Raw genomic sequence first — 27,517 nt, forward strand, 5'->3', positions numbered from 1 at the left:
GAAAGGCTTTCATAGTACTTATGCCTTTCATAATTTTATACACTTGTATCAGGTCCCCTCAGCCTCCTCCACTCAAAAGAAAACAAACCCAGCCTGTCCAGTCTCTCCTAACTGAGACACTCTATTCCAGATAACATTTTGGTGAATCTCCTTTGCGTCGTCTCCAGTACAATCACCTCCTTCTTATAGTGCAACAACCAGAATGGTACACAATACTTCACCTGTGGCCTAACCATTACTTTATAAAATTGTACCATAACTTCATACTCTTATATTTTGTACCTGGGCTAATGAAGGCAGATATCCCATTTATCCTTTACAATATTCTTATCTACCTGTGTTGCCACCTCTAGGGATCCTTGGATTTTTACAGGGGTTCCTCAATACCACCCAAGGTGTTATCATTCATGTACATGTCCTGTCCTTATTAGTCCTCCAAAAGTGCATCAGGTCACACTTATCAGAATTAAATTCCATCCGCCATTACTCTGCCCATCTTAGCAACTGATCAATATCATCCTGTAGTCTACAAGTAGCCTCCTCACTATCAACAGCACTACTGATTTTTATGTCATCAGCAAACAAAGACTTACTTGCTGAAAATACAAAAGGTAGTCACAGGCTTTTGGACCAATCTCCATGTAGGACCTTACCAATTTTACTAACTTTATCAATATATTTTGTTGACAAATTCAAACAAATTGGTCAGACAGGATCTCCCCTTAATAAAACCAAGCTGACCATCTTTGATTAATCCTTGCCATTCCAAGTGCAGATTAACCTTGTAACCTTGTCCCTCAGTTTCCTGCAAACCTCCCCTCCCCCCCCCACCCCACCAATAACTTCAATTGAGGCCCAAGTTCTCGAATACTTTCCCTAAACCTCTCTGCCTCTCTTCTCTCATGTAAATATGACTATATATAAAATTTTGATCATCTCATGTAATACTTCACATTAACTGGTATAAGATATTCTGTAAAATGCTTTTGAGTTTTACCACATTAAAAAATATATATACAAATGCAAGCTTTGTCATTGTCGCACAAGCCCAGGGAAATATCCAGACTCCTGACTAATTCTCAGCAGCCAGTCACTAAACATCTCCAATCCCGTTACCAACCTCCTCTGATGGTCCTGCTTTCCTTCAGATACTATCAAACTCACATTTTTATAGATCCACTCCCCACACGCACCATTCCTTTACAAAGCAATTTCTCCATAACTCTAACATTCCTAAAATCTCATTCCATCGACTCCCTTCCTGATAGTCTTATAGATCCATGCCATACCAAAACTTTTAAACAAAATAAATTAAACAATTATTCAGCATTTCCATCACCAGTACACAGCCTATGCCCAAGTAGATCATAATTATAGGCGTAAGTTATTTAATATCTCAAACCTGTTCCATCACTTTGTAGTTCTCTGTGACCCAGTTCCATTCACTCACCTTTGCCCCCATAACCTTTGTTTAAAAATCTATCAATCTCTGACCTAAAATCAATAACTTACCTAGCATCACTTCCATCCCTGTGCACCAAGAATGACCATTTGAGGAAAGAAACAGGTTTCTTGGAAGTAGCATTGAGCAGCTACTGATGTGTAACTCATCCTAACACAAGATAAGTTTCAGGAAAGCAGAAAAGTGGATGAACATCTGCAAAGGCATTTCTGGTACTGTGACCACTGAATACTTACCCTCCATAAGCCCCTGGTACCTTCTTGCTGGTAGATATTAATGAAATTACCAATCATACTTCCCTGACAAAGGTCACTTTGTGCTTGCATCCGTATCTGAAAGAGAAATTAAACAAATAAAAATTCATACATGTTGCATCAACCAAGAAAAGCATTAGAATTAGGGGTTGTTTGCAATAGCTTAATTCATAAAGACCATTCATTCCCTAACAATGCTATCAGTAGTCTGCCTCATGTGAAACTTAAGATTTCTTAGATCCCAGAAAATGACAGCACAGGTGGATAAGATGGTGTAAAAGGCATATGGGACGCTTGACTTTATCAGCTGTGGCACAGAATACAAGGGCTGGGACATCATGTTACAGGTTTATAAAAAGTTGATTAGGCTGCACTTGGAATATTGTGTGCAGTCTGGTTACTGCACTATAGGAAGGATGTGATTACGCTGGAGTGTGTGCAAAGGAGCTTCACTAGACATATAGACTGGATTTGTTTCCTCTGGAGGAGGCTGATGGGTGACCTGATAGAGATTAATAAAGTAATAAGGGGGATGGGGTAGATAGCAAAAATGTTTACCTGATTTCCTCAAAGACAAGAGGGCATAGGTTTAAGGTAGGATGTAGGAGCTTTACAGGATCTGAAGGGGAATTTTTCACAGGTGGTTGGACTTTGAAATGCGCTGCCAGAAGAGGTGGTGGAGGCAGAGACTCTTACAACATTTAAGAGACATCTAGGTAAGTACCTGAATCATAGAAGGCTATGGATCTAAAATGGGTAAATGGGATTAGTGTAGGTTGGTAATTGCAGGTAGCATGGACAATGTGGGCTGAAGGACCTGTTTCTGTGCTGTACAATTCCATAACTATTATTCCATGACCCTATGTAAACCATGCAGATCAGAAATTTCCTAAACGAAGCCAACACGTAAATCTTGGTCACGGTGTGACACACACTGCAGTTCTCCTCACACAGCACAGCAATGAGTAGTGATTTCAATAAGTGAAAATTTATCCTGGTAACAGAACACTAGCAGAACTCTCAAGTCCTTCACATGAATATTTTTTGCATGCCCAAGAAAGGAGGACTTTGTTTTTATATTTTATCTGAATAGCAACACCACCAACAACCTCATTAAGGGCTACAGTGTAGTGTTAGCTTAGATTATGATATCAGGCCTGATGAAGGTGAAGTGCCAGGGAATAATTATGCTCTGGAATTATCTCTCAAGTACTTAATGAACTTGTGGGAAACAGAAGCCATTCCAAGTTAAGGCATAGGGTCACCCTCTGTGCAGGCAAACTACCAAGAAAAGGAAAAGTGTTGCCATTTACAAAGTGTCACCTGGTTTCAATCTCTCCCTCCCACTGTGATCTCTCTAGCTGCACTGTAGGAATCTTCCACAACCCTATCAAAACTAAACAGTAGTCGCTGTCCTTCATTACAAGGAAACTGATATCTGTCTTCAAGAAACTGTACAATGCAGTTCAGACCCTTCCCTAATCATTCCTTCAAGACAACAAAGAACTGAGGAGCTCTTTGAGTTCAATAATGGAGTATCTCCTTACCATTACCCCCAATACTTTCCACAAAGATGAACCTACCAACTCTCCATCACCTGTGACATTTGCAGGCTTGCAACTAGATGAACTGGAAAAACAATCCAGACAAAATCTTAATGATGTTGAAAGAATCATGGATAGATACCGAAGGATGGGTTGCACCTGGTGCCCAATGATTATGGAGAGGATGTTGCCTTATCCAAAGGAGGGCACTGATTAAGGTTCTTTGTAGAAGTTAAGTTTGGGAGTAGAGAGGCCCTGAGAGTCATAGAGAGATACAGCACGGAAACCCTACGACACATCCAGTCTGTGCTGACCCTCAACTACCCAGTAACACCAAAACTACATTAATCCCATTTTCTTTCCCCCACATTCTTAACAACTCCTGCCAGTTTCTACCACTCAACCACACACTGGAAGAAATTTACAATGGCCAGTTAACCTACCAACCCACACATCTTTGGGATGTGGGAGGAAACTGGAGCACCCGGAGGAAACCCACACTATCACAGCGAGAACATGCAAACTCCACACAGACAGCACTGGAAGTCAGGATTGAACCTGGGTCTCTGGCGCTGTGAAGCTGCAGCTCTACTAGCTGCCACACTGTGTCGCTATAGACCTAATTTCCTTAGCTGTTCATGGCAGGTACGGTAGCATAGTGGTTAGCATAATGCTTTACAGCGCCAGAGACCCGGGTTCAAATCCGGCCACTGTCTGTAAGGAGTTTATACGTTCTCCCAGTGTCTGCGTGGGTTTCCTCCAGGTGCTCTGGTTTCCTCCCACATTCCAAAGATGTACAGGTTAGGAAGTTGTGGGCATGCTATGTTGGTGCCGGAAGCGTGGTGACGCTTGCGGGCTGCCCCCCAAAATCACTACGCAAGAGCTGTATTTCACTGTGTGTTTTGATGTACATATGACCAATAAAGATCCTATCTTATCTTCTCTGGAATTAGCCTGTGAATCTCTTCTGGACTGTCTCCAATGACAGTGCATCCTTTCTTGAGCAGAATGTGCAAACTCCACACAGACAGAACCAGGCGTCAGGGTCAAACCTGAGGCAGTAGCTCTGTGTGGTAACCTGTGAGTTCTGTTTGCACAGAAGCACTGTCCAGCATTCTTAATCCCATAAACTTCTCAACTCACAGATCAAGGTTAGATTCACCCAGCCATGTGTTAATCAGAACATACATAATTAAAAGGTTACCACTGTACCTTTTAGGACATCTGTAGGGTTGGCTATCGAGGACGAAACTACTCCAGCAAGAATTCCACAGAAAACATTTACAAGCAGAGGTTCATCTGTAAATTGAGTGCACTTGCATGAGTGGAAAGGCAAGCCAAAAATACAGAAGTAACTTAGAATTTAAAAATAATGAATGGTATAACATCAATAGGCTCAAGAGAATAAACATTCTTAAATGTCACACCAACCACAACGCTGAATGCTTGCTTTTGGAGGAATGTAGGGCTGCACGATAGACTTGGCCATACCAAGTGTCCCCAGGCTACTGTATGGGATTGGAATCAAATGCAATACATACTTATGAAGGCAATGAGAACTTGGTGAACCAATTAGATTTTTACAGCAAACAAATGCTTGTTTTCATACTCTATGACTCTACCTAATTGTAAGATTAAGTGTTATCACTCTGTCGTAAAAAACAAACTGCTGGAGGAACTCAGCTGGTCAAACAGCATCTGTGGCAAAGGGATGGTCAACACTTTGGGTCGAGACCCCGCATCTTCCAATAGTTTGTTTCTTTGCTCCAGATTCCAGCGCCTGCAGCCTTGTGTCCCCATCATCACCCTGTCATTCTCGTTCCTAGTCACAGAATGATGTGGTTCTGAATAGTCTTCTTGACTCATTATCACGGGGTCAAATGTTACTGCATATTAATCTGGTTTCCAGTCAGGACATCAAGTCTCTGTATCATAAATCTGGCTCCTGGTTTTTAATTTATTTAATAGGATGATAGCATTGCTGGCATTCACTGTCCAATCTATAATTAACTATTCATAACCACCTTGAGTTAGTCAAACTCCTTGAAGTACCAGTTAAGGCATGCTCAGAATAATTGATGAGAGAGTTCCAGACTTTAGATGCCATGTTGATAAAGCAAAGGTAATATGCTCCCAAGTCAGTATGGTATTCATCAAGAAGGGCAATTTGTAGGCTGTCCTTGTGTGAGGTAGGATTCTAGCCAGTTAATTCTTTTCCATCAATTCCCATTGATTTTTTTTTAAGCCAGCTCTCCTTGATGTCATACTTGGACAAAGGCTTCCTTTTCTGAAGGTTAGTCAGTTTGCACCTTGCCTTGGAATTCAGCACTTGTTTGGTCTGCAAGAGGTCTCGAGCCAAGGGGAACAAGAACAGAAAATACCGGAGAAATAAAATACTGGAAATAGTCCGCAGGTCGGGCCATTCACAGACCTTTCATCACAAAGGCTGTCTGACTTGCTGAGTATTTCCAGCATTTGCCACTTTCATTTCAGATTTCCAGCACCTGCGGTATTTTTGCTTTTCTAGAGGTAAGTAGTTCTGGTGAAACCTAAAGTGATCATGAATGAGCACATTATTGCAACTATCATTGAGAATGCTGTTAATAACACCTTCCATTACACTGAGAATACACTGAGGAGGTAGCAATTAATCTGACTAGATTTGACTTTTCTTGTTGACATGACATAGCTGGGAAATTTTCCACAGTTGGTTGTAACTGATGTCGGTGTTGTAACTACTGAAGTAGTTTGGTTATACGTGAATCTAGCCAAGGAGGCTGACGGGTAACCTGATGGAGGTTTATAAAATTATTAAAGGCATAGATAGAGAGTAAGATTCTTTCACCCTGGTAGGGGTATGAAAAACAAGAGGTTTAAGATAAGAGGGAGGAAACTTAAAGGGGATTTTTATTGAGTGACATCTGGAATGCATTGCCAGAGGTGGTGGTGGAATCAGATACAATCACTATGTTTAAGAGACGTTTAGACAGGCACATGAATAGGCATGGCCTAGATGATATGAACTTACTGCAAGCAAAAGTATTAAGGTAGCGGGGCAAGAAGGTTGGCATGGACTCAGTGGGCTGAAGGGCCTGTTTCTGTGCTGTACAACCACTACAGTCAGGATGTTATCCAATCCCATGGCCTTTACTGCATACAATGTTCTCAACTATTCCTTGCTATTGAGTAGATCAAATCAAATTGGTTGGTGGAGATCTCAGGAAGATCCATCCAAATGTACCAGCCTTGACTTTGGCACTTGTGTTCTGGGTTAAGTCATAGTCGATACTGGTGATGTTCTTGGATCCATTTCATCTTCTCAAACTGTTTAACTACTCACCACCATTCAGGACTGCAGATGTTTGATCTGAGTGATTAATCTTTGGATCACTTAACTCAATCTGTTACTTACTAGATAAGCTCACAAGCAGTTCTGTGTTGTGGCTTTTCTAAGCTAGGCAACATTGTGCCACCTTTCTGCTCCTAGTCATGGTGCAATACCAGCTCCTAGTAAACGTTATTGCATTACTGGTCCAACTCAGTCATTGGACTATGTTTTTCCCTATCACTCAGCCAAGTGTTATTGTGCTATCATTCAAGGTCACTATCAAGCACTCTTTCCCACAAATATTAACTGAGAGGAAAACAAATCAACTTATCTCACAAAATTATAAATATTGTGCGTTGGAATTATCGTAGCGTTATCCTAAGTTGCTTCTGGCGCTCTCAGTCATGTGTAAAATTGACCGCTCAATTAGTACCCAAAATCAGCTTTAACAAGAAGGGTAACACATGCAATTTTTTTTTTGAAGATCAAGCAGTCAGATAGGGAGGGAATAGTCACAGTCCAGGAAATCAAATCAAAAGTTCTTGGAATTTCAGGTGACTTGGATATAGTGAGGAAGCAGTAGTGCTATGTTGCAGGTGGCATGGTGTACAAGGACAAGACAAATCATCATCAAACGTTAAGTAAAACTAACCTTCTGGGCAGCTTACAAACAAGCGTTTCAAACTTTGGTATGTTCCGATTTTGATGGTGCCATAGGACGCTTGCCGCAACAGTGCTGGGCTTATGCTGTATCAGGAGATAAAAACATTATAACAGACTAGCCTGCATTCAAAAATGAGTTATGCTATAGTCCCATATTGGTTCAGCACCAGCTCATCTCTGCACCCTCAGCGTCAGTGTTTTCTCTATCCAATCACCAAATGGTGCACCATGTCCATAAGTTAAGAAGGGAGACTTGTTTACAATCCAAATTTTCAGCCCATTCCTTCATTCCAGTCATGTACCTCTAAAAGCAAAACACTGGATGCTGGAGATCTGAAATTAAGACAGGAAATATTGGAAATAGTCCAAAGAGAGGTCAGACTCTGCTTCTCTCTCCACAGATGATGCCTAGTTTGATCAGCATTTCCAACATTTTCTGTTTTTAACACAGACAAACACAATTGTTCCACCAGATATAGGCTCTTGTTTATTTGCTATCAATATTAGCTTTCTTTACCCTATTTGCATAATCACTTTGTACATGGAACATTCTTTCATTAAAGAAATAGTAGAGATAGCAGCCTGTTTTCTAACAACAGGTGTTGCAAACACAACATTGTGATTCCGCAACAGGATACAGATAGATCAAACAATTGGGTGAAAACCTGTCAAATGGAGTTTAATGTGGGGAAGTGTGAAGTCACGCACTTCTGCAGGAGAAATCAAAAGGAATGAAATTAACTAAATGGACAGAGACTGCAAATGGGTGAAGTTCAGATGGTCTAGGTGTTCTAGTGCATGAATTGCAAGAACAGGCAGGTCCAACATGCAGTTAAGGAAAACATCATTTTTGCCTTTGTTGCAAAGGGGCTGGAGTTTAAGAAAAGGCAGGTTTGTACAGGGTGTTGGAGAGGCCGCACCTGGACTACTGCGCACAGTTTTGGACTCTTTATCCGAAAAAGGATAGAGTAGTATTTGGAGACAGTCCAAAGCAGATTCACCATGCTAATCTCTGGGATGAGGGGGTTGTCCTTTGAAGAGAGGCTGGACAGTTTAAGTCTTTTTCTTGGGGTTTAGAAGAATGAGGAATGACCTTATTTAGACATACAAAATCCTAAGGGAGCTTGATGGTGTAACTGTTGAGATATTTCCACTAGTGGGAGAGTCCTGAACAAGGGGGCACAGTTAAAAAGTAAGGGACTGGTCACTTAAAAGTGAGATGCACAGAGATTTCTTCTCTCGGAGGGTAGTGAACCTCTGGAAAGTCATGGGCAGATCCCTCCCCACCATTGGTAGTATCAACAGGAAGCGATGCCTAGAGAAAGCAACATCCATCATCAAATATCTCCATCAGCTGGGCCATGCCGTCTTCTTACAGCTACCATCAGGCAGGAGGTACAGAAGCCTGAGGTCCCACACCACCAGCTTTCAGAGAAGCTACTTCCCTTCAACCATTCAGTTCTTGAACCAACTAGCACAACTCTAATCACTACAGTTTAGCAACACTATGGCTACTTTGATCACTTTGCACTAAAATGGATTTTGTTTTTTTGTTCTAATTGTGTTCTTTCTTGTAAAAATTGTGTATAATTCATGTTTATGTTTTTCTTATGAATGCTGCTTATATGATGCTGTGTGCCTATGATACTGCTGCAAGCAAGTTTTTTTTATTGCATCTGTGCATACATGTGCACAATAAACTTGACTTTGACTCTGAATCCTCTGCCCCCCGAGGGTGGTGGAAGCCAGATCGTTTGATACACTTAAGGTGAAGATGGATAAATATTTGAAAGATCAAGAAATTAAGGGTTATGGGGAACTAGTAAAGAAGAGGACAGCACAGATCAGCCATGATCATATTGAATGACACGGCAGGCTTGAGGGGCCAAGTAGCCAACTATTGCTTCTATTTTCTTGTGTTCTTGTATGATGGTACCACATACAGGATATTGTCAAGGATGTATATTTTTATTTAACAGCATTCTCCAAGTTTACCAGTGTTCAATGCACTTTCAGAAATAATCATCACACGCAACCTACCCAACTTTAACCAAACAACATGTATTTATATACCACCAGTGGAGACCCTCCACACTTTGCAGGCACATCCTGTGACTTAAAGTGAATGGATTTAATAGGGATGGGGAGTAAACAGGAAAGAAAGACAGAAAATGGGGCAGGACTTGAAAAGGCAAAGGAAATCAAGGGAATCAATTGTAATTAGAAGTTGGGTGATCAATAGTTATGGGAATTGTTTTAAGGATCAGGAGGAGTAGGTCCCAAACAAAATAAACAGGGTTACAGGGAGATCAGATTGAAGCCAGAGAAAGACAGACCCGAAAAAAAAAGAGGAATGAGGTAGAGACGGCTGATCAGATAGTTTCAGTGCTCCTCGCGCTTATTGGCAACTGAGGACACAAGTAATATGGAAAAGGATTTCCAAATGTGGTTTGCAGTGGAGAAACCTTCCAGAGTGAACCAGTGAGCAGTTCTGGCTAATGAGACAAGATCCTGATATTACTTGATTTAGTAATAGATGAATGAACAAGTTGTGCATTGTACACTTTCAAGTCTGTGCAATTTAAACTCAAGAGTCAAAGATCAAGGTTCTGGCAGCCATTTTAAAGGATACAAGAGCACCAAAAGTGGGCAATAGGCTGATCAGTAGCTACCAAAATGTTGTGGAGGACAGTTAGGAATCTGAAAGTTTAGCTGTGATGTGAGAATCATTTTCTGCAGAGATAAGTGGCGCTGGGAACAGGAGAGGTTGAGGATGGAGAAGGATGTTTGTGTTTACAAACCCAAGATTAAAGAGCCGCGGTGAAATTCTGGAATGCACAACTGAGGCAATAGTTGAGGTAGATTCAAATGAAGCATTCATACAAGAGCTTTAATCTATACTTACCCAGAATAGAGAGCCCTCAATCCTTCCTCTTTAAATATTCGAAATAGGGCATGCAGCATTCCTCTGTATTTAATCTCCTTATAACGCAAATCAAGAGTTTGGCCCTGAACTTGCAGTCGGGTTTTAGTGAGGTCTATCGGAAAAGTGCCTAGCAGAGTGGAAAAAACAGCTTTTTACTCCTTAAATTTTAACAAGGAAACCCAAATAATGGCTAATAAGTTATAACAATCGACTATCATATTATAGGCTGAAGGATGCTGGGCCAGCAATTTTGCAGTGTCTCCTAGAGGAATCAAATGAAGTTGCAGAGAAGAGAATTAATAAAATCAATCCCAAGACGTTTTCAAAGCACAAGATACAGAGAGATTGGTTAGCTGTCATCCAAGTAATTGCTGTGATATATTAGCAGGTAGCACTGTAAAACAGGGTATAAACATGGTCAAAAAGGAGTCAATGCTCTGGGGAGGGCAGCTGGGGAACTCAGTAAATGGGAATTCCCAACATCAGAATTCCAGATTTAAAATAATAAATTCTAAAACATAGAATAGAACAGCATAGGGCAGGAACAAGTCCTTTGGCCCACCATATCCATGTTGACCATGTTGCCAATCTAAACTAATCCCATCTTCCTGCACATGGTCTGTATCCCTCCACTCCCTGCTTGTTCATGTTTGTCCAAATACCTGTTAAGCATTACTATCTTATCTGCTTCTACCACCACCACTGGCATCGCATTACAGGGGAGACGGCAGAAGATGTGATAGCAACAGATGACTAAAGATGAATGAACTACAACTATACATTGAGAGTAAGTGAAAATGTTTGGATCGTTAATCTTTACCAGTTTATGCTGCTGTCCCAGTGAGCAAAGTCAAAATGTATCAAGCTAATTGAGGAAAGACAGACAACTGCACAAAGAGAAATACAAAAGACCATTTCTTGGTCTATGAGCAGAGGAAGATAGGAAGAGGTGTGGGCTATTGAGCCCAATGAGCTGTTAATATCATTCAATGAGATCACGACTGATGTGTGACCTAATTTCACAAATTCACTTTTTCTACTATACAGTTTGAAACCTTTCAGTCATGGACTCAGAGCCGTGCAGCACAGAAACAGATGTCTTGGATGTGGAGGCTCACGGGGTGGTAGGTGAGGACAAGGGGAACTCTGTCCCTGTAATGTTGGGGGTGGGGGGAGGGGGGCGGAGGGGAGATGGGATGAGGGCAGACGTGTGGGAAATGGAGGAGATGTGGGTGAGGGCAGCATTGATGGTGGTGGAAGGGAAACCCCATTTACTGAAGAAGGACATCTCGGATGTCCTCCAGTGGAAAGCCTCATCATGGGAGCAGATGCGGCAGAGGAACTGGGAGAAGGGGGGTGGCATCCTTGCAAGTGACTGGGTGGAAAAAGCTGTAGTCAAGGTAGCTGTGGGTTTGTAAAAGATCTCTGTGGTTAATCTGTCTCTGGAGATGGAGACAGAGATATCCAGAAAGGGGAGAGAGGTGTCAGAGATGGACCAAATAGATTTGAGGGCAAGATGGAAGTTGGAGGCAAAGTTGATGAAACTGACGAGCTCAGCACAGGTGCAGGAAGCAGCCCCAATGCAGTTGTCAATGTAGCGGAGAAAGAGTTGAGGAGCGTTACCGGTGTAGGCTTGGAACATGGACTGTTCCACATAGCCGCAGAGTCAGGCATAGCTGGGACCTATGTGTGCGTGCCCATGGCTATACCTTTAGTTTGGAGAAAGTGAGAGGACCTGAAAGAGAAGTTGTTGAGGGTCAGTACCAGTTCAGTCAGACGGAGGAGGGTGGCGGTGGAGGGGAACTGGTTGGGTCTGTTGTCGACCAACTAACCTGGGTTTTCCACAGCCTTGTCATAACATCTATCCCTATCATAGCATAAAGGCCATTGCTCAATTAGCTTTCTTTTAAAATTATTTTTGTACCTGCCAACATCACAATGATGTGCACAGAATTCCAAGTCCTATTCGTCAGTCTGTGAACTGCGAGAACCTTGTGAAATCTGTACTCACTTGATTTAAAAGCGCAGTTTGATGAGTTACATCTTTTATATAAAAAAGGCACACCTTGGGTAAATTTATGGCTACTTGCTGCACAGGAAAATGGCCTGGCCATTTAAGATGGCAAACTGTGTTTGAATACTTCTAAGAGAACTTCAAACCCATAATCCGAAATGGTATCATTTATTGAGCACATCAGGTAGCATTTGCACCACTGATCAATTTTAAAAGGCAGTTTTTAATGACCTAATCATCACCACTAAATTGGGCAAGTGACAGATAACTATTTGCATCCTGTGAATGCAGTCAATCTGCAATAATTTGGAAACTGGAAAGAATTCTTGGTCAACAACAGCCAATCAATTCAATTAAACCAGACACAAAGAGTAGGTATGAGAAGCAAAGGTTTTTAAACGTTAAGCCACATATTAGGTTGGGTGACCAAAAGTCTGATCAGAGATAGTAGAGAAGGAGGAGTTATTTAGGGAGTGGGATTTCAGAGTTCAGAAGAGAGACAAGAGACTGTAGATGCTGGAATTTGGAGTAATAAACAATCTGCTGAAGGAACTCAGCAGGTTGAGCAGCATCTATGGGAGGAAAGGAATTGTCAACGTTTCAGGTTGAAAAATGGGAGGACCAGACAAGGATTGGAAGGAGAGAGAGGGGGGAGCGGGGGAAGGGGTAAGGCGGGGGGGCAGAAACAAAAACAAAACTGGAGGGGAGGATTATCTAAAATTGGAAAACTCAATGTATATGCTATGGTGTTGTAGACTACCCAGGTGGAATATGAGGTGTTGTTCCTCTAGTTTGCATTGGGCCTCAACCTGGCAGTAGAGAAGGCCGAGGATGGACAGGTCAGTGTGGGAATGGGAAGGGAAATTGATATGGCATGCAACTGGGAGCCCCGGATGGCGCTTGCAGACTGAGCTTAGGTGCCCCATGAAACAGACACCTAGTCTGCCCTTGATCTTGCCGATGTAGAGGAGGTCACATTGGGAAGCACCAAATGCGGTAGACAAGGTTGGAGGAGGTGCATGTTAATTTTTGCCTCACCTGGAAGAGCTGCTTAGGTCCCTGGATGGTGGTGAGGGAGGTGCCAAGACAAGTGTTACACCTCCAGAGCTAAGAAGCTTGTCAGTTGAGGCACCAGTCCATCGAACATTGGAGCAGTTAAATTCAGAACGGATCAAGAGGTGAGAATTGCAAGAATTAGAAAATCTTGCATGATAACAAAGCTAAGAAGGTTAAAACAATTGAAATACATAAAAACTGGGGGTGAGGATTTCAAAGATCAAGAGGAGAAACAGTGCAGACCAACATACAGGGATGATGGCAAAAGGAGTCTAGTGTAAGTTAAGGCTGACACAACAAAGCATTTTAGATTACCTGAAACATGCGGAGGGTAGAATGAAGGAGTTCAGCTAGGGTTAATAAAGGCATGGTTGAGAATTGGAACAGGCAAGCTGAGACAGGTGCAGAGTTGAATATGCAATGCTTGAGGTGGAAATTAGCTTACTGAGTGATGGCATAGATTCCTGCGACAAACCTCAGCCTATGGCCTTACTAGCAGCTACAAGAGCTGTTGCCACACAGGGTTCAATTCTGACCTCTGATGCTAACCGAATGGCGTTTGCACGTTGTCCCTGTGGCTGTGTGGGTTTCCTTCAATTACTCCAAATTCCTCCACATTCCTAAGATATGGGTTGGTAGGTTATTTGACAGCTGAAAATTGAGTAGTAGAATCTGGGGGGAGCCAATGGGAATGTGGGCACAATAAAAAAAATTGGATTAACACAGGATTAGTTGGGTGAGTAGGAATACACCCCAGAGGAAAAGTGCAAGGGGGCACAACAGCAAGGAGTCAAAGCAAGTCTCACTCTCTTGCTGCTCCTTGGCGACGACCTTAAAACTGACATCATTTAACTAACCCGTCATGCCTGTGGCCATCTCCATTTTCTCTAAATTGTCAGCCTGCTAATATGACATTCAGTACTGATGGATCAGAAATTTCTTCCAACCAGCAGTGAGGAAGACTGAAGCCTGTGGCTATGATTCCCATCCCCTTGTCACCGATTTGTATATGGAACGAGCTGCCAAAGGAAGTGGTTGAGGCAGATACAATAACAATACTTAAAGCATATTTGGACAGGTATATGGATAGAAAAGGTTTTGAGGGATATAGACCAAACGTGGACAAATTGGACCAGTTTGGATGGGAATCTTGGTTGGGCCGAAGGGCCTGTTTCCATGCTGTATTATTCTATGACTATGATTCCATCTGTCTCCTTGTCAGTGGTCTGTGTCTGAACCAAAGTTGTATGGACTCTTAAGTTGCAGAATCAGAAAAATACAGCACGGAACAAGGCCCTTCGGCCCACAGAGTCGATGCCAGCCAGCAAACACACATTTACTCTAATCCTATATTGATTAACTCAATATTTTTATTCTCCCCACTTTCCCACCAACTCCCCCCACCCCACCACCCCCACGATTCTTCCCCTCACCCACACAATGGGGACAACTTAACTTGTCCAAGTGACCAATTAACCCACCGACCCGCACCGTCGTGGGAGGAAACCGGAACACCCGGGGCAAACCCACGCAGTCACAGGGAGAACGTGCGAACGGCAGCGCCGGAGGTTGGGATTGGACCCGGGTGTCTGGAGCTGGAAGGCGGGGGGTAAGGGGCGGGGGGTGGTGGGATGGGTGGGTGAGAGGGTGGGAGGGGGGTAGGTGGGGGGGTTGGTGGGAGGGTTGGTGGGAGGGGGGTGGGGGGGTTGGTGGGGGGAGAGGTGGGAGGGAGGGGGGTGGGGGGAGAGGTGGGAGGGAGGGGGGTGGGGGGAGAGGTGGGAGGGAGGGGGGTGGGGGGAGAGGTGGGAGGGAGGGGGGTGGGGGGAGAGGTGGGAGGGAGGGAGGGGGGGAGAGGTGGGAGGGAGGGAGGGAGGTTGGGGGAGAGGTGGGAGGGAGGTTGGGGGGAGAGGTGGGAGGGAGGTTGGGGGGAGAGGTGGGAGGGAGGGAGGGAGGTTGGGGGGAGAGGTGGGGTGGAGGGGCGGGGACGGCGGGAGGACGGGGGCGGGGGACGGACCTGACCTTGTCAGGACGCGGGGGCAGAGGCGCCCCGGGGGTGTGACCGGGAGCGGCGGCGGCGAAAGGGGCCGGTGAAGTACTTGCCGAACTCGGCGGTGATGGACGCCAGGCCTCCGTACACAAAGGGCTTCCAGCTGAGGGGAGACATTTCCCGGCCGTCACCGACGCTGCCCCTGTGGAAAGAGAGAGGGGGGGAGCGCGCCCCACGTGCCCGCGCGTGGGGCGGGGGGGGGGCGCACGTGCCCGCGCGTGGGGGGGAGCGGGGGCGCGCACGAGGGCCAGACGGATCCTCCGACCCCGCCGGTCAATCCGCGCGCCGGCTGCTGACGCAATGGCCCGCTCGTCACTTCCGCGCAGGGCGGTGGCGGACCGTCCGTCCGTCGTCGTGCGTCCTTCAGGCCGGAAGCCGCTGGGGGGAGCACCAAGCCGCCGCCGACTGTCCCGCTCCTCTTGCAAACAGTGACAAGGCGGCCGCTCAGCCCTTCGGGCCCTGCTGCACTCTTCACTGGGAGCATAGCTGATGATTCACTTGTGCCTCCTGCTGCTGCTGTTCCCCCCCCCCCCCATAGGGTTATACAGCAGGTTCTTCGGACCAACTCGTCCATACTGACCAAGTTGCCTAACTAAACCAGTCGTATTTGCCTGCATTTCGCCACACATCCCTCTAAGCCTTTTCCTATCCAAGTACCTGTCCAAACGTCTTCTGAAAATTGTAATCGTATCCGCCTCAACCACTTCCCCTGGCAGCTCATTCAGTACACTCACCATCCTCTGTGCAGGAAAACTTCCCCCTCAGGTCCCCTTTAAATCTTACCCCTCTCATCTTAAACCTCTGATCTTTTTAGAATTTTTAGACTCCCCTGCCCCGGGAAAAGACTGTCTTATCTATGCCCCCTCATAATTTTATAAACCTCTATAAGGTCACCCCTCAGCCTCCTTTGCTCTGGGGAAAACAGTCCAAGCCTGCTTTGTCTCTCCTTATAACTCAAACTGTCCAGTCCCAGTAACATCCTTGTGAATCTTTTCTGCACCCTTTCCAGCTTAATGACATCATTCCTATAGCTGGGTGACCACAACTCCACGCCATACTCCACAAGTGCAGTCTCACCAATGCCTTGAACAGCTGTAAAATGATGTCCCAATTCTTGTACTAAGTGCGCTGACAATGAAGGCAAGTATGCCAAACACCTTCATCACCCTGTACCTGTGTTGCTACTTTCAGGGAACTATGTACTTGTACCCCCCTAGGTCTCTCTGTTCTACAACCTCCAGTTCAGGTGCAACCCATCCCTCTTATACAGTCACCTCTGCCCCAGAAGAGATCCCAATGGTCTAAGAACCTGAATTCCTCTCTCCTGCACCAGCTTCTCAGCCACACATTTATCTGTCCTATTCCTATTCTTACCCTCACTAGCTCATGGCATCAGGAGTAGTCCAAAGATTATGACCCTTGAGGTTCTGCTTTTTAACTTTCTACCTAACTCCCTATACTAAACAGCACCTCATCCCTTTTTTCTACCCTTGGTACCAATGTGCCCAATGACCCCTGGCTGCTCACCCTCCCTCCTGAGAATGTTCTGTAACCACTCAGAGACATCCTTGTCCCTCGTACCTGTGAGGCAACACACCATCCTGGAGTCTTGTTCATGGCCACAGAATCCAAGAACACAAGAAAAATTTGAGCTGTGAGGAGGACGCAAAGAGGGTCCAATGTGATAAGTTGGACAGCACTGTAGCACAGCTGGTAGAACTGCTGCCTTACAGTGCCACAGACCCAGGTTCGATCCTGACCTCAGGTAGTGTCTGTGTGGAGTTTGCAAGTTTTCTCCTTGTGACCCCCATGGATTTCCTCCAAGTGCTCCAGTTTCCTCCTAGATCTCAAAGACATACAGGTTAGTCAGTTAATTGATCACAGTAAAATTGCTGCTGGTGCACAGGTGAGTGGTTGAATTTAGGGTGGGGGTCGGGAAGTTGCTGGGAATGTGGAGCAAATAACCTACAGGGAAAATTAGTGAGGGAATTTGATTGCTCTGTAAATTGGCTGAGATTATTTTTATCTTGTAAGGAAGTGTGATGTTGGTTTTCAATGATATACCCAATCTCGTTTAACTGTGACCCCTGATTCCAGAGCCCCACTATTGGGTAAATCCTTCTTGCATCTCCTTTGTCTGGTCCTGTCAGAGATTTATAGGTTTTTATGAGTTTCCCTCTCATTCTTCTAAACAATGAATATACAAGCCGTCCCCATCCTCCCTCCCTCCCTCTCTCTCACTTTTTTAATTGTTCTTTCTTATCAGTCTTATGTGCTTTTGATAGCATTCATTACAGTACTGTGGAGGAATGGTTACCATATTGAGTGTTATTTGTGTATTTTCTGACTTACAGACAAAATCAACTAGCAGACATCTGTAAAGATGGGACCTGTTGATTACCCGGGGAGAGCCTGTATGCCTACTGAATCTAATTTCAGAGGCATAGGGGGATCCAGCAAGGAAACAGGCCCTTCAGCCAACCGAGTCCATGTCGATCATCAACCACCCATTTACACTAATCCTACATTAACCCTGTTTATTTTATTCTCCCCACATTCCCATCAACTCACAGATTGTCCCACTCACCTACACACTGGGGCAATTTACAGTGGCCTGTTAACCTACCAACCTGCACGCTTTTGGGATGTGGGGGAAAACCGGAGTACCCTGGGTGAAACCCATGCAGAGGGAATGTGCAAAGTCTGCACAGAGAGCGCTTTGGCCCAATTGGTAAATTGGTTTATTATTGTCACGTGTATTGAGGTACAGTGTAAAACTTCTTTTTGCATGCCATCCATACAGGTCATTTCATTACAACAGTGCATTAAGGTCATACCAGGGAAAACAATAACAGAATGCAGAATAAAGTGTTACAGTTACAGAGAAAGTGCAAAGTTGCCTTCCTTCTTGAAAATGCCTGATGTGCTGTTTGTAATGTGAAGCTGCAATGTTTGATTCAACTGCCATTTACTAGATTCAACTGATAAGGTAAAATAGTTTGTGACCATGTATTTATGTGAAGAGGAATTCTAAATCACTTGGAAACGTTCATACCATTGTCACAATTAACCCTCTTTGGTTAGGTCCAATCATATCACAGAAATTAAACTGTTAAGTAAATGTTTGCAAACCACTTTGTGAAGAACAATTCTAAGGAACTTGGAAATGTCTATTTAATTCTTGGACTTAACCATCTTCTGTTATATGCCACCATATGAAAGTAAAAAGCATCTAATTTGGTTTTCGGCATTGTTTGCAAAGTTGGGTTGTAATCATCACCAACTTGTCACTGAACTCCGAGACCTGGGACTCAATACCTCCCTCTATAACTGGAAGAAAAGCAAGGTAACATGCCTCAATGACTACCGACCAGTGGCTCTGACATCCACCATCATGAAGTGTTTTGAGAGGTTGGTCATGGCATGCATCAACTCCAGCCTCCCAGACAACCTGGACCCACTGCAATTTGCGTAATGCCGAAACAGGTCTACAGCAGACGCCATCTCCCTGGCCCTACACTCAGCTCTGGAGCATCTGGACAGTAAAGACACATACATTAGACTTTTGTTTATTGACTCCAGCTCTGCCTTCAGTACAATAATCCCAAGCAAGCTTGTCACCAAACTACGAGACCGAGGACTCAACACCTCCCTCTGTAACTGGATCCTTGACTTTCTAACAAACAGACTGCAATCAGTGAGGATAGGCAGCAATACCCCGATTATTCTCAACACTGGTGCCCCACAAGGCTGCATCCTCAGCCCTCTACTCTACTCCCTATATACTCACGACTGTGTGACCAGATTCTGCTCTAACTCCATCTACAAGTTTGCAGATGATGCCACCGTAGTAGGCCGTATCTCAAATAATGATGAGTCGGGGTACAGGAAGGAGATGGAGAGCTTAGTGACATGGTGTCATGACAACAACCTTTCCCTCAATGTCAACAAAACAAAAGAGCTGGTGATTGGCTTCAGGAAAGGGGGCGGTGTACACGCACCTGTCTACATCAATGGTGCTGAGGTCGAGAGGGTTGACAGCTTCAAGTTCCTGGGAGTGAACGTCACCAATAGCCTGTCCTGGTCACATCGCGTAGATGCCACGGCCAAGAAAGCTCACCAGCGCCTCTACTTCCTCAGGAGGCTAAAGAAATTCGGTATGTCCCCTTTGACACCAACTTTTATCGATGCACCAAAGAAAGCATCCTATCTGGATGCATCACAGCTTAGTATGGCAACTGCTCTGCCCAGGACCGCAAGAAACTGCAGAGAGTTGTGGACACAGCCCAGCGCATCACAGAAACCAGCCTCCCCTCCTTGGACTCTGTCTTTACCTCTCACTGCCTTGGTGAAGCAGCCAGCATAATCAAAGACCCCACCCACCCGGGTCATTCTCTCTTCTCTCCTCTCCCATCAGGTAGAAGATACAGGAGCCTGAGGGCACGTGCCACCAGGCTCAAGGACAGCTTCTATCCCACTGTGATAAGGCTATTGAACGGTTCTCTTATTTGAAGAGATGGACTCTTGACCTCACAATCTACCTTGTTGTAACCTTGCGCCTTATTGCCTACCTACACTGCACTTCCTCTGTAGCTGTGACACTTTACTCTTCTGTTATTGTTTTTACCTGTACTACCTCAATGCACTCTGTACTAATTCAATGTAACTGCACTGTGTAATGAATTGACCTGTACGATCAGTATGCAAGACAAGTTTTTCATTGTACCTTGGTACAAGTGTCAATAATAAACCAATACCAATACCAATAATGTTTCATTTAACTCATTTCAGCTGTTAAATAAATAGTTGCAAACATATTTACTTTATGTAAAAACAACTCCAAAGAACGTGGAAATTTTTATTTCATTCTAACACTTAACCTTGTTTAGTATCACAAAGTATGCCAACTAGTTCAAAAGCATCTAACAGTCTTAAGCAGTGTTTGCTATATTAGGTTACAAAGTTTGATTTAACTGCTTTCAATACTTAAATAAAAGGTTTATAAATGACTTTATATAAATCACAATTCTAAAGCACATGGGAACATTTATATCTTTCTCAGACTTAATCCCCACCATATCACAAAGTATTCTAACTTGTTCAAAAGCAATTACTTTAGCATTCAGCAGTGTTTGCAATTTGGGTTGCAAAGTTTTATTTATCTACTTTCAACTGTTAAGTAATTGGTTGCAAACATTTTTAATTTATGTAACAAACAACTCTAAAGGAATTGGAAATGTTTATTATATTTTCAGACTTAACAGTGTTTATTTAGATGCCACCATACCACAGAGTACTCTAACTTGTTCAAAGGCATCTGACTTAGTCTTATGAGGTGCTTGCAATCTTGATTTAGCTGCTTTTAACTTTTATTTAAAAGTTTGCAAATTACTTTATGTAAAGAACAATTCTAAAGCACCTGGAAGCATGCATTTCCTGCTCAGACTTACCCCTGTTTAGTTAGATGCAATGGTAGCACAAAGATTGCTAAATTGCTCAACTGTGCCTAACTTGGGGTTCAGCAGTGCTTGCTATGTTGGGTTGCAACATTTGATTTCATTAATTGTTCAAAAACATCCAGCTTGGTGTTCAACAGTGTTTGCAATGTTTGATTTAACTACTTTCAATTGTGATGTAAATGACAGCAATCTATTTTACTTTATGTAAAGGACAATACTAAAGCACTTGACAACTTTTATGTTATTCCAAAACTTAACTCTGTTTAGTTAGATGCTACTGTAACACAAAGTGTACTAACTCGTTCAAAGGCATCTAACTTGGAGTTTAGCAGTATTTGCATTGTTGGGTGGCAATGTTTGATTTAACTAACTTAAACTGTTAAGAGGTAGGAGGTGAGGGCAAATGAAAGAGGTGGATGGTGTGTGGATAAACGAGAGAAAGAGGGGCTGAGGGCAGTCGACCAAGAAAGGGAGAGGGTGGGACAAGGACGAGCGAGAAAGACGGCGTGAATGGGAGAGCCCAAGTGAAGGAAGGGCAAAGAGCGAGAAAAACAGCGAGAGGGAGAGAGGGGGTGAGATAGAGATGGTGAGAGAGACAGTATGAGAGGGAATGAGAGCAAGAGGGTGAGAAAGAGAAAGTGGCAGCAAGAGGGAGGGTGAGTGAGAAGGAGAGTGAGAGCATGACAGGGCAAGTGAAAAAGATGGAGAGGGATATATGCCGGGCTAACTGGGGAAGTGGGCTAAGGAATGGCAGATGGAATTTAACTCAGACAGGTATAAGGTATTGTATTTTTGTCAGTTAAACAAGGGCAGGACTTGCACAGAAAATGGCAGGGCCCTGGAATGTCGTAGAACAGAGAGACCTGGGGGGGGGGGGGGGGGGGGGGGGGGTACAAGAAAGTAGTTCCCTGAACGTGACAACATAGATAAACAGGGTAGTAAAGAAGTCGTTTGGCATGCTTGCCTTCATCACTCAGGGCATCGAGTACAAGAGTTGGGACGTTGTGTTAACAGTACAAGTTGTTGGTGAGACCACACTTGGAGTATTCTGTGCATTTCTGGTCGCCCAGCTATAGGAAGGGTGCCATTTAGCTGATAAGGATGCAGAAAAGATTCACAAGGATGTTACCAGGACTGGAGGGGTTGATCTATAAGGAGAACTGGATGGAGTCATAGAGTAATACAGCTTGGAAACTGGCCCTTCAGCCCAATTCATCCATGCTGACTAAGGTGCTCACCTAAGCTAGTCCCATTTGTCTGCATTTGGCCCATAACCCTCTAAACCTTTCCTATCCCTGTCTTATTCAAATATCTTTTAAATGTTGTTATTATACCACACTCAACTACTCCCTCCGGCAGTTTGTTCCATATATGCACCAACCTCTGCATAAAGAAGTTGCCCCTCAGGTCCCTTTTAAATCTTTCCCCTTTCACCTTAAACTTATGCCCTCCAGTTTTTGGTTCCTTTTCCCTGGGAAAATGATTGTGTGTATTCACCCCTACCTATGCTCCTTATGACTTTATACAACTCCATAAGGTCACCCTTACAGAGGTACATAAAATCATGAAGGGCAGAGATAAGGTGGATGGTCACATTCTTTTTCCCAAGGTAGGGGAGTCTAAAACTAGAAGGCATACATTGAAGGTGAGAGGGCAATTATTGGTATTGGTTTATTACTGTCACTTGTACAGAGCTACAGTGAAAAGCTTGTCTTACAAACCGATCATACAGGTCAATTCATTATACAGTGCAGTTAGTACAAAATGCATTAATGTAGCACAGGTAAAAACAGTAACAGTACAGAGTAAAGTATCACAGCTACAGAGAAAGTGCAGTGCAATAAGGTGCAAGGTCACAACAAGGTAGATTGTGAGGGCAAGAGTCCACCTCATCAAATAAGGGAACCATTCAATAGTCTTATAACAGTGCAGTAGAAGCTGTCCTTAAGTCTGGTAGTACATGCCCTCAGGCTCCTGTATCTTCTACCTGATGGAAGAGGAGAGAGAATGTCCTGGGTGGGTGGGGTCTTTGATTATGCTGGCTGCTTCACCAAGACAGTGAGAGGTAAAGACAGAGTCCAAGGAGGGGAGGCTGGTTTCCGTGATGTGCTGGGCTGTGTCCACAACTCTCTGCAGTTTCTTGCGGTCCTGGGCAGAGCAGTTGCCGTACCAAGGACAACCTTCTTTTAATTACACGGAGAGTGGTGGTTTCAGCTGCCAGAGGAAGCTGTAGAGGTGGGTACAATTACAACATATAAAAGACATTTAAACAGTTACATGAATCGAAAAGGCCTAGAGGGATATGGCCAAATGCAGGAAAATGGGACTAGCTCAGATAGACATCTTGGTTGGCATAGATGAGTTGGGCTGGAGGACCTGATACCATGTTATCCAAGAGAGAGAGATAGAGAGAGAGAAACAAGGGAAAGATAGGAAGGCAAATGAGAGAGAAAAGGTGAGAGCTAGAAACAGAGGGAGGGCAAGAGAGAGAGAGAGACAGACAGAGAGACACAGGGAGTGGGGGGGTGAGAGAGAAGGTGAGCGAGAGAGGGAGGGTGAGAAAGGGCACAAGGAGGGAGAGTGGGTGAGAGGGAGGGCAAGAGAGGGAAAGCTGAATGAGAGTGGGAGGGGTGAATGAGAAAGACGGGATTCGAGAGAAGGCAAACAAGCAAGAGTGCGAGAATGGATGAGAGTGCGTGCGAGGGGCCAAAAGAGAGCGAGAGAGACAGTGACAGTGTGAGAGGGAGGGCGAGTGTGAGAAGAGAGAGGGTGTTGCCAATTAAACCAATTGAATAACAAACCACACTAGGCATTGACTTTTCTGTCAACTATACTTTATTAACCATGGGCTGTTCAAAGAACTCAAAGATTCACTATGTAGTTTCAAACAAAACTCATTCATGCTTTAGCTACTTATCCCTTTTATTTAGCTTCACAACTTTCAAAACTCATTAATTCTAGATGAACCTGGCTGGGGATCAACTGGTGAGTTCCTCATTGAGACTTGGGGTCTTCTGCAATTGTTGGTCTTTGAAGTTGTTGCTGTCAGTCATCTCATGAGGCACCTTTTTGTACATTTCTTTGTAAACTTTGCAGACATTGCTCTGATTTTACAGCCAATTGTATGGCTGTAACTCGACTCCTTTTCCATACATGTACACGTTTCTTTGATATTTTCAAATTCTTGCTGCTTTCCATAGACCCCTTAGCCACCTGGTCTGTAATTATCGGAGTTTAGATGTACAACTTACCAGAATGTTGCTGGTACACAATATCTCAAAGTTGTCAGTGTTTCTCTGTATCAGAATTAGTGGGGAAAATGTTCAGTGTGGTAAAGCTGCCTCAAGTGGAAAATTACTGCAGCTACATTCTCACACTGACACTAACCAGACTTCCAAATGTCAGTGACACCCCACTTCACATCAAGTCTCCAGCTTCGGTCTCTTTTGTTGTTTTCAATTCTGCTACTTAACTTTCTTTTCCTCTCAACTGTCTATAGGGAGGGAGGGAGAAAAATAGGCGGGGTGGGGGTGGGGTGGAAGGGAGGGAGAGATATACAAGAGTAGCTGAAGCACTGGAAATCTTTAGCTGTGAGGAAGATTTGATAGGCTGGGGTCATTTGCTTTGGAGCTGAGGGACAGGTAGAATAAATAGAAGGACCTATTCCCCTCAGCAAAGGTAGCAAAAACAATGTGCATGGATTAAAAGAATTACAGGAGAGATGTGGACAATGTTTGTCACCCAGGAAGAGGAAGGCATCTAGAACTCACTGCCTTGAAAGGGTGTCAAGGGTGCCCTCACACATTTAAAAGATGCCTGGATGCGTAGTTGAAGTGCTGTTTAAGTTTGAAAACATGTTGTGACTTGGATGACTAATTGGAATTTGTCAAAATGTAAAATGTAGGATTGAGTTGCTAGTTCTTTCCTAGTACTTCTACTTTTACTTGGAAACAGTAATTCCTCCACAAAGGCACTGTGTCTGATCTGAATCACTTTTGGCGAGACCTCTCTCCTACTCCTTCCACAATGATTCATTATTAAGTCACTGGAGTTTGCAACAGAAAAATAATTAGACGTCATCTAAGTATCTGCAGTCACTTTTAACCCTTTTAATTTTCTGTATCTTGTTAAATAATTATATAAATACATCATTGACTGTATGCATAAAATACAGAATAAATTAATCATTAATTTAAAACAGCAAGACAATCTTGCCAATTAAGAACAGGGGTCTATCTACTTGACAAATGTCTAGAATGAGACTTAGTGCTGTAAACTTTGTAGTAAAACAATATATTGGTAAACTTGAAACATATTATGAGAGAGTCAAAAACTATTCTAACAACAGGAGCTATCAGTGCAAAATACTCAAATGTCCATGAAAGTGGGGCTTCAAGGCTAAAAGCTGCCTTGTTATAACTGGTGACATTTTCAATCTGTAACATGATGCATTCTGTGACCACAACAATCCAGACAAACATACAAGTCAGTCTAGCATGTCTCACTGTCCTTAAATGACGTGATTGCCTGGGGAATTGAGTAATGAGAAAAGCTTCCAAGATGATGCAACTTAAAACTGTAGAACTAATGTACACATTTGCTGACAAAAGATTGTGAATGAGACCACTGATGAAGTTAGCTGAAGCAAGTTTCACATCAATCACTTGGTGATAAATCTTGAAGAAGGCGGCAGGGACCAGCAGCACATCTGCAGCTGCCAGATGTGAAATAAAGACTGAGGTGCACTTCTTGGACACAGTCTCGGATAAGAGTAAGACTGAGACGTAAAGCGTTGCAGAAGCCCCCATAGACATTACTACAAGATTTGTAGAAGGCAGGATCATGTATTGAACATATTTTAGAACCAAGTATTTCTTCAGGACAGTTATGTAATCTGTATCCAGGGGATCCTTTTGTCGTACAGGGGTCCTGTGAGAGAAAGGAAATTAATCATTCTAAACCAAAAGTCTGAGAAGTAATTAATTACTTGATTTGCAGCCCAATGCAGAGATCTGAACATGAAATTGTTGTTGCTGAATTGGAGTGCAGTGTAAATTCAAGGTCCAAGTTGCAACCTTTTGAGATATTGAGCAATGACCTATCTGCCTTCTCTGTAGGTCATAAAAAAATCCAACCACTGTATGAAGTTAGTGATGATCAAAAATGCATTGTTTATTCACATTTTTTGAATCATTGTAGGCATTTTGATAGTTGGGATTTGATCAGGAATGACTTTTTTTACATTTCAAATGTAATTGTAAACAGGATGTTGGACATGGTTCAAAATGCAGTAATTGGGATATGCATGCTTTTTGGAACAGTACTAATGGGAATTGTTCCCTAGAGGATGGGCAACATGATAGAGGTATATAAAATTATAGGAGGCATTGATAGGGCAGATGGTCAGAATCTTTTTCTCAAAGAGGTATCAAAAACAAGACGGTATAGGACTGAGGAATCAAAGGGGATCCGAAGGGAACATATACTTTTTTTTAAAGAAAGCATGGGGAGTGGACATGCTGCCTGAGGAGGTGCTGAAATCAGATACAATCACTCTCCAGAGACATTTAGACAGACACTTGAGTAGGCAAGGCATAGAAGGATATGGTCCTAATGTGAGCAATTGAAATTGTTGCAAATGTGCAAAAGGTCACCCTGGGCCCATTTGTGGTGTCCAGCGCGATGATTGTATGACTATATCTTTGCTTAGCATTAGAAAAGTGAAAATTATACGATGATTTTGACTAATATAATTTAAATTCATTGCTTTTTACAGCCAGTCAATTGTACGACACTTGTGTAATTAGTTAATCATCAATTATTAACCATATACGAGTTTATTAATCAATGTAAGCGTCCTTTGCTCAATATGAGATGGGACATATAATATAGCATGCAGTGGAAATTCATCATTATGATCATTATCAGCTCAGTCATATACAAAAGCAAAAAAAGTCATGAGAAGGCAAATTCAGTAATATAATGGTTAACATGCCTGGTTTCCTTCAGTGTGGCTTATGATTATGTTTCACTGTTTCTGCTTTGGTTGAATGCCTACTTGCAAGAGCAGTGCATCAAAAGGCATGTGATTTTTTGCCTTCTATTACGCATAACTAAACTCTTTAAATCATAAATTTTGTCACCTATCATGTCCGAATTAACTACAGGTTGTGAATAGCTGTGCAAGCTGATACAGCAGTATTCACATCAACTTAAACTATTAAGGGGATGAGATGACATAGGTATATAATCTTACAAACTTTAAACACAATCTATCTAATATGTAGTTTCATATCTCCTTGTTTGAATGTGGAAGTCATCAGCTGAAATATCTTTAGAAATTCTAATCGACTTGGAGGAAACTGTTGGTCAGTTCTAAACTCCAATGTTTTTGTTGAATTTTACTCAATTTGAATCAATAGTAAACTAGGCAACACAAAGCACTGGAGAAACTCAGTGGGTCGGGCAGCATCTATGGAGGGAAATGGGCAGTTCATGTTTAGGGTCGAGACCCTTCATCTGGACTGAAAAGAAAGAGGAAATAGCTGGTATAAAAAGGTGGAGGGAAGGGGTGGAGCAAGGGCTGACAGGTGATAGGTGGATCCAATTGAGGGGGGTGATAGGCAGATGAGGGAGAGGGAGAAGGGGATAATGTCAGAAGCTGGAAGGTGAAAGGTGGAAGTGACAGGGCTGAAGATGGAATCTGAGAGCAGAGGATAGAATAAGGGGAGGGAGGTGGGGAGAGGAACTGGTGGCTGATGGGG

At 43.4% G+C, this 27,517-nt stretch overlaps 1 protein-coding gene across 2 annotated transcripts in view; it reads right to left on the minus strand.

Annotated features, from left to right (window-relative positions):
* slc25a14 (solute carrier family 25 member 14) overlaps positions 1 to 15,621 on the minus strand; it is a 32,205-nt gene extending 16,584 nt beyond the window's left edge. Inside the window, exons 1-6 of one of the 2 annotated variants that reach the window (XM_052021272.1) lie at positions 13,693 to 13,757; positions 13,230 to 13,306; positions 10,157 to 10,304; positions 7,241 to 7,335; positions 4,475 to 4,559; positions 1,699 to 1,795 (exon numbers count right to left, since the gene is read on the minus strand). In XM_052021272.1, the coding sequence (XP_051877232.1) occupies positions 1,699 to 1,795; positions 4,475 to 4,559; positions 7,241 to 7,335; positions 10,157 to 10,215 (336 nt within the window). In that variant the 5' untranslated portion in view covers positions 10,216 to 10,304; positions 13,230 to 13,306; positions 13,693 to 13,757. Of the gene's footprint in view, positions 1 to 1,698; positions 1,796 to 4,474; positions 4,560 to 7,240; positions 7,336 to 10,156; positions 10,305 to 13,229; positions 13,307 to 13,692; positions 13,758 to 15,347 lie in introns of those variants that run through there. The other variant, XM_052021271.1, reaches the window with a different exon arrangement.
* Positions 15,622 to 27,517: the final 11,896 nt, after the last annotated feature.

The sequence above is a fragment of the Pristis pectinata genome, chromosome 8 (assembly GCF_009764475.1).
Source record: "Pristis pectinata isolate sPriPec2 chromosome 8, sPriPec2.1.pri, whole genome shotgun sequence".
In the NCBI taxonomy this organism is placed as follows: Eukaryota; Metazoa; Chordata; class Chondrichthyes; order Rhinopristiformes; family Pristidae; genus Pristis; species Pristis pectinata.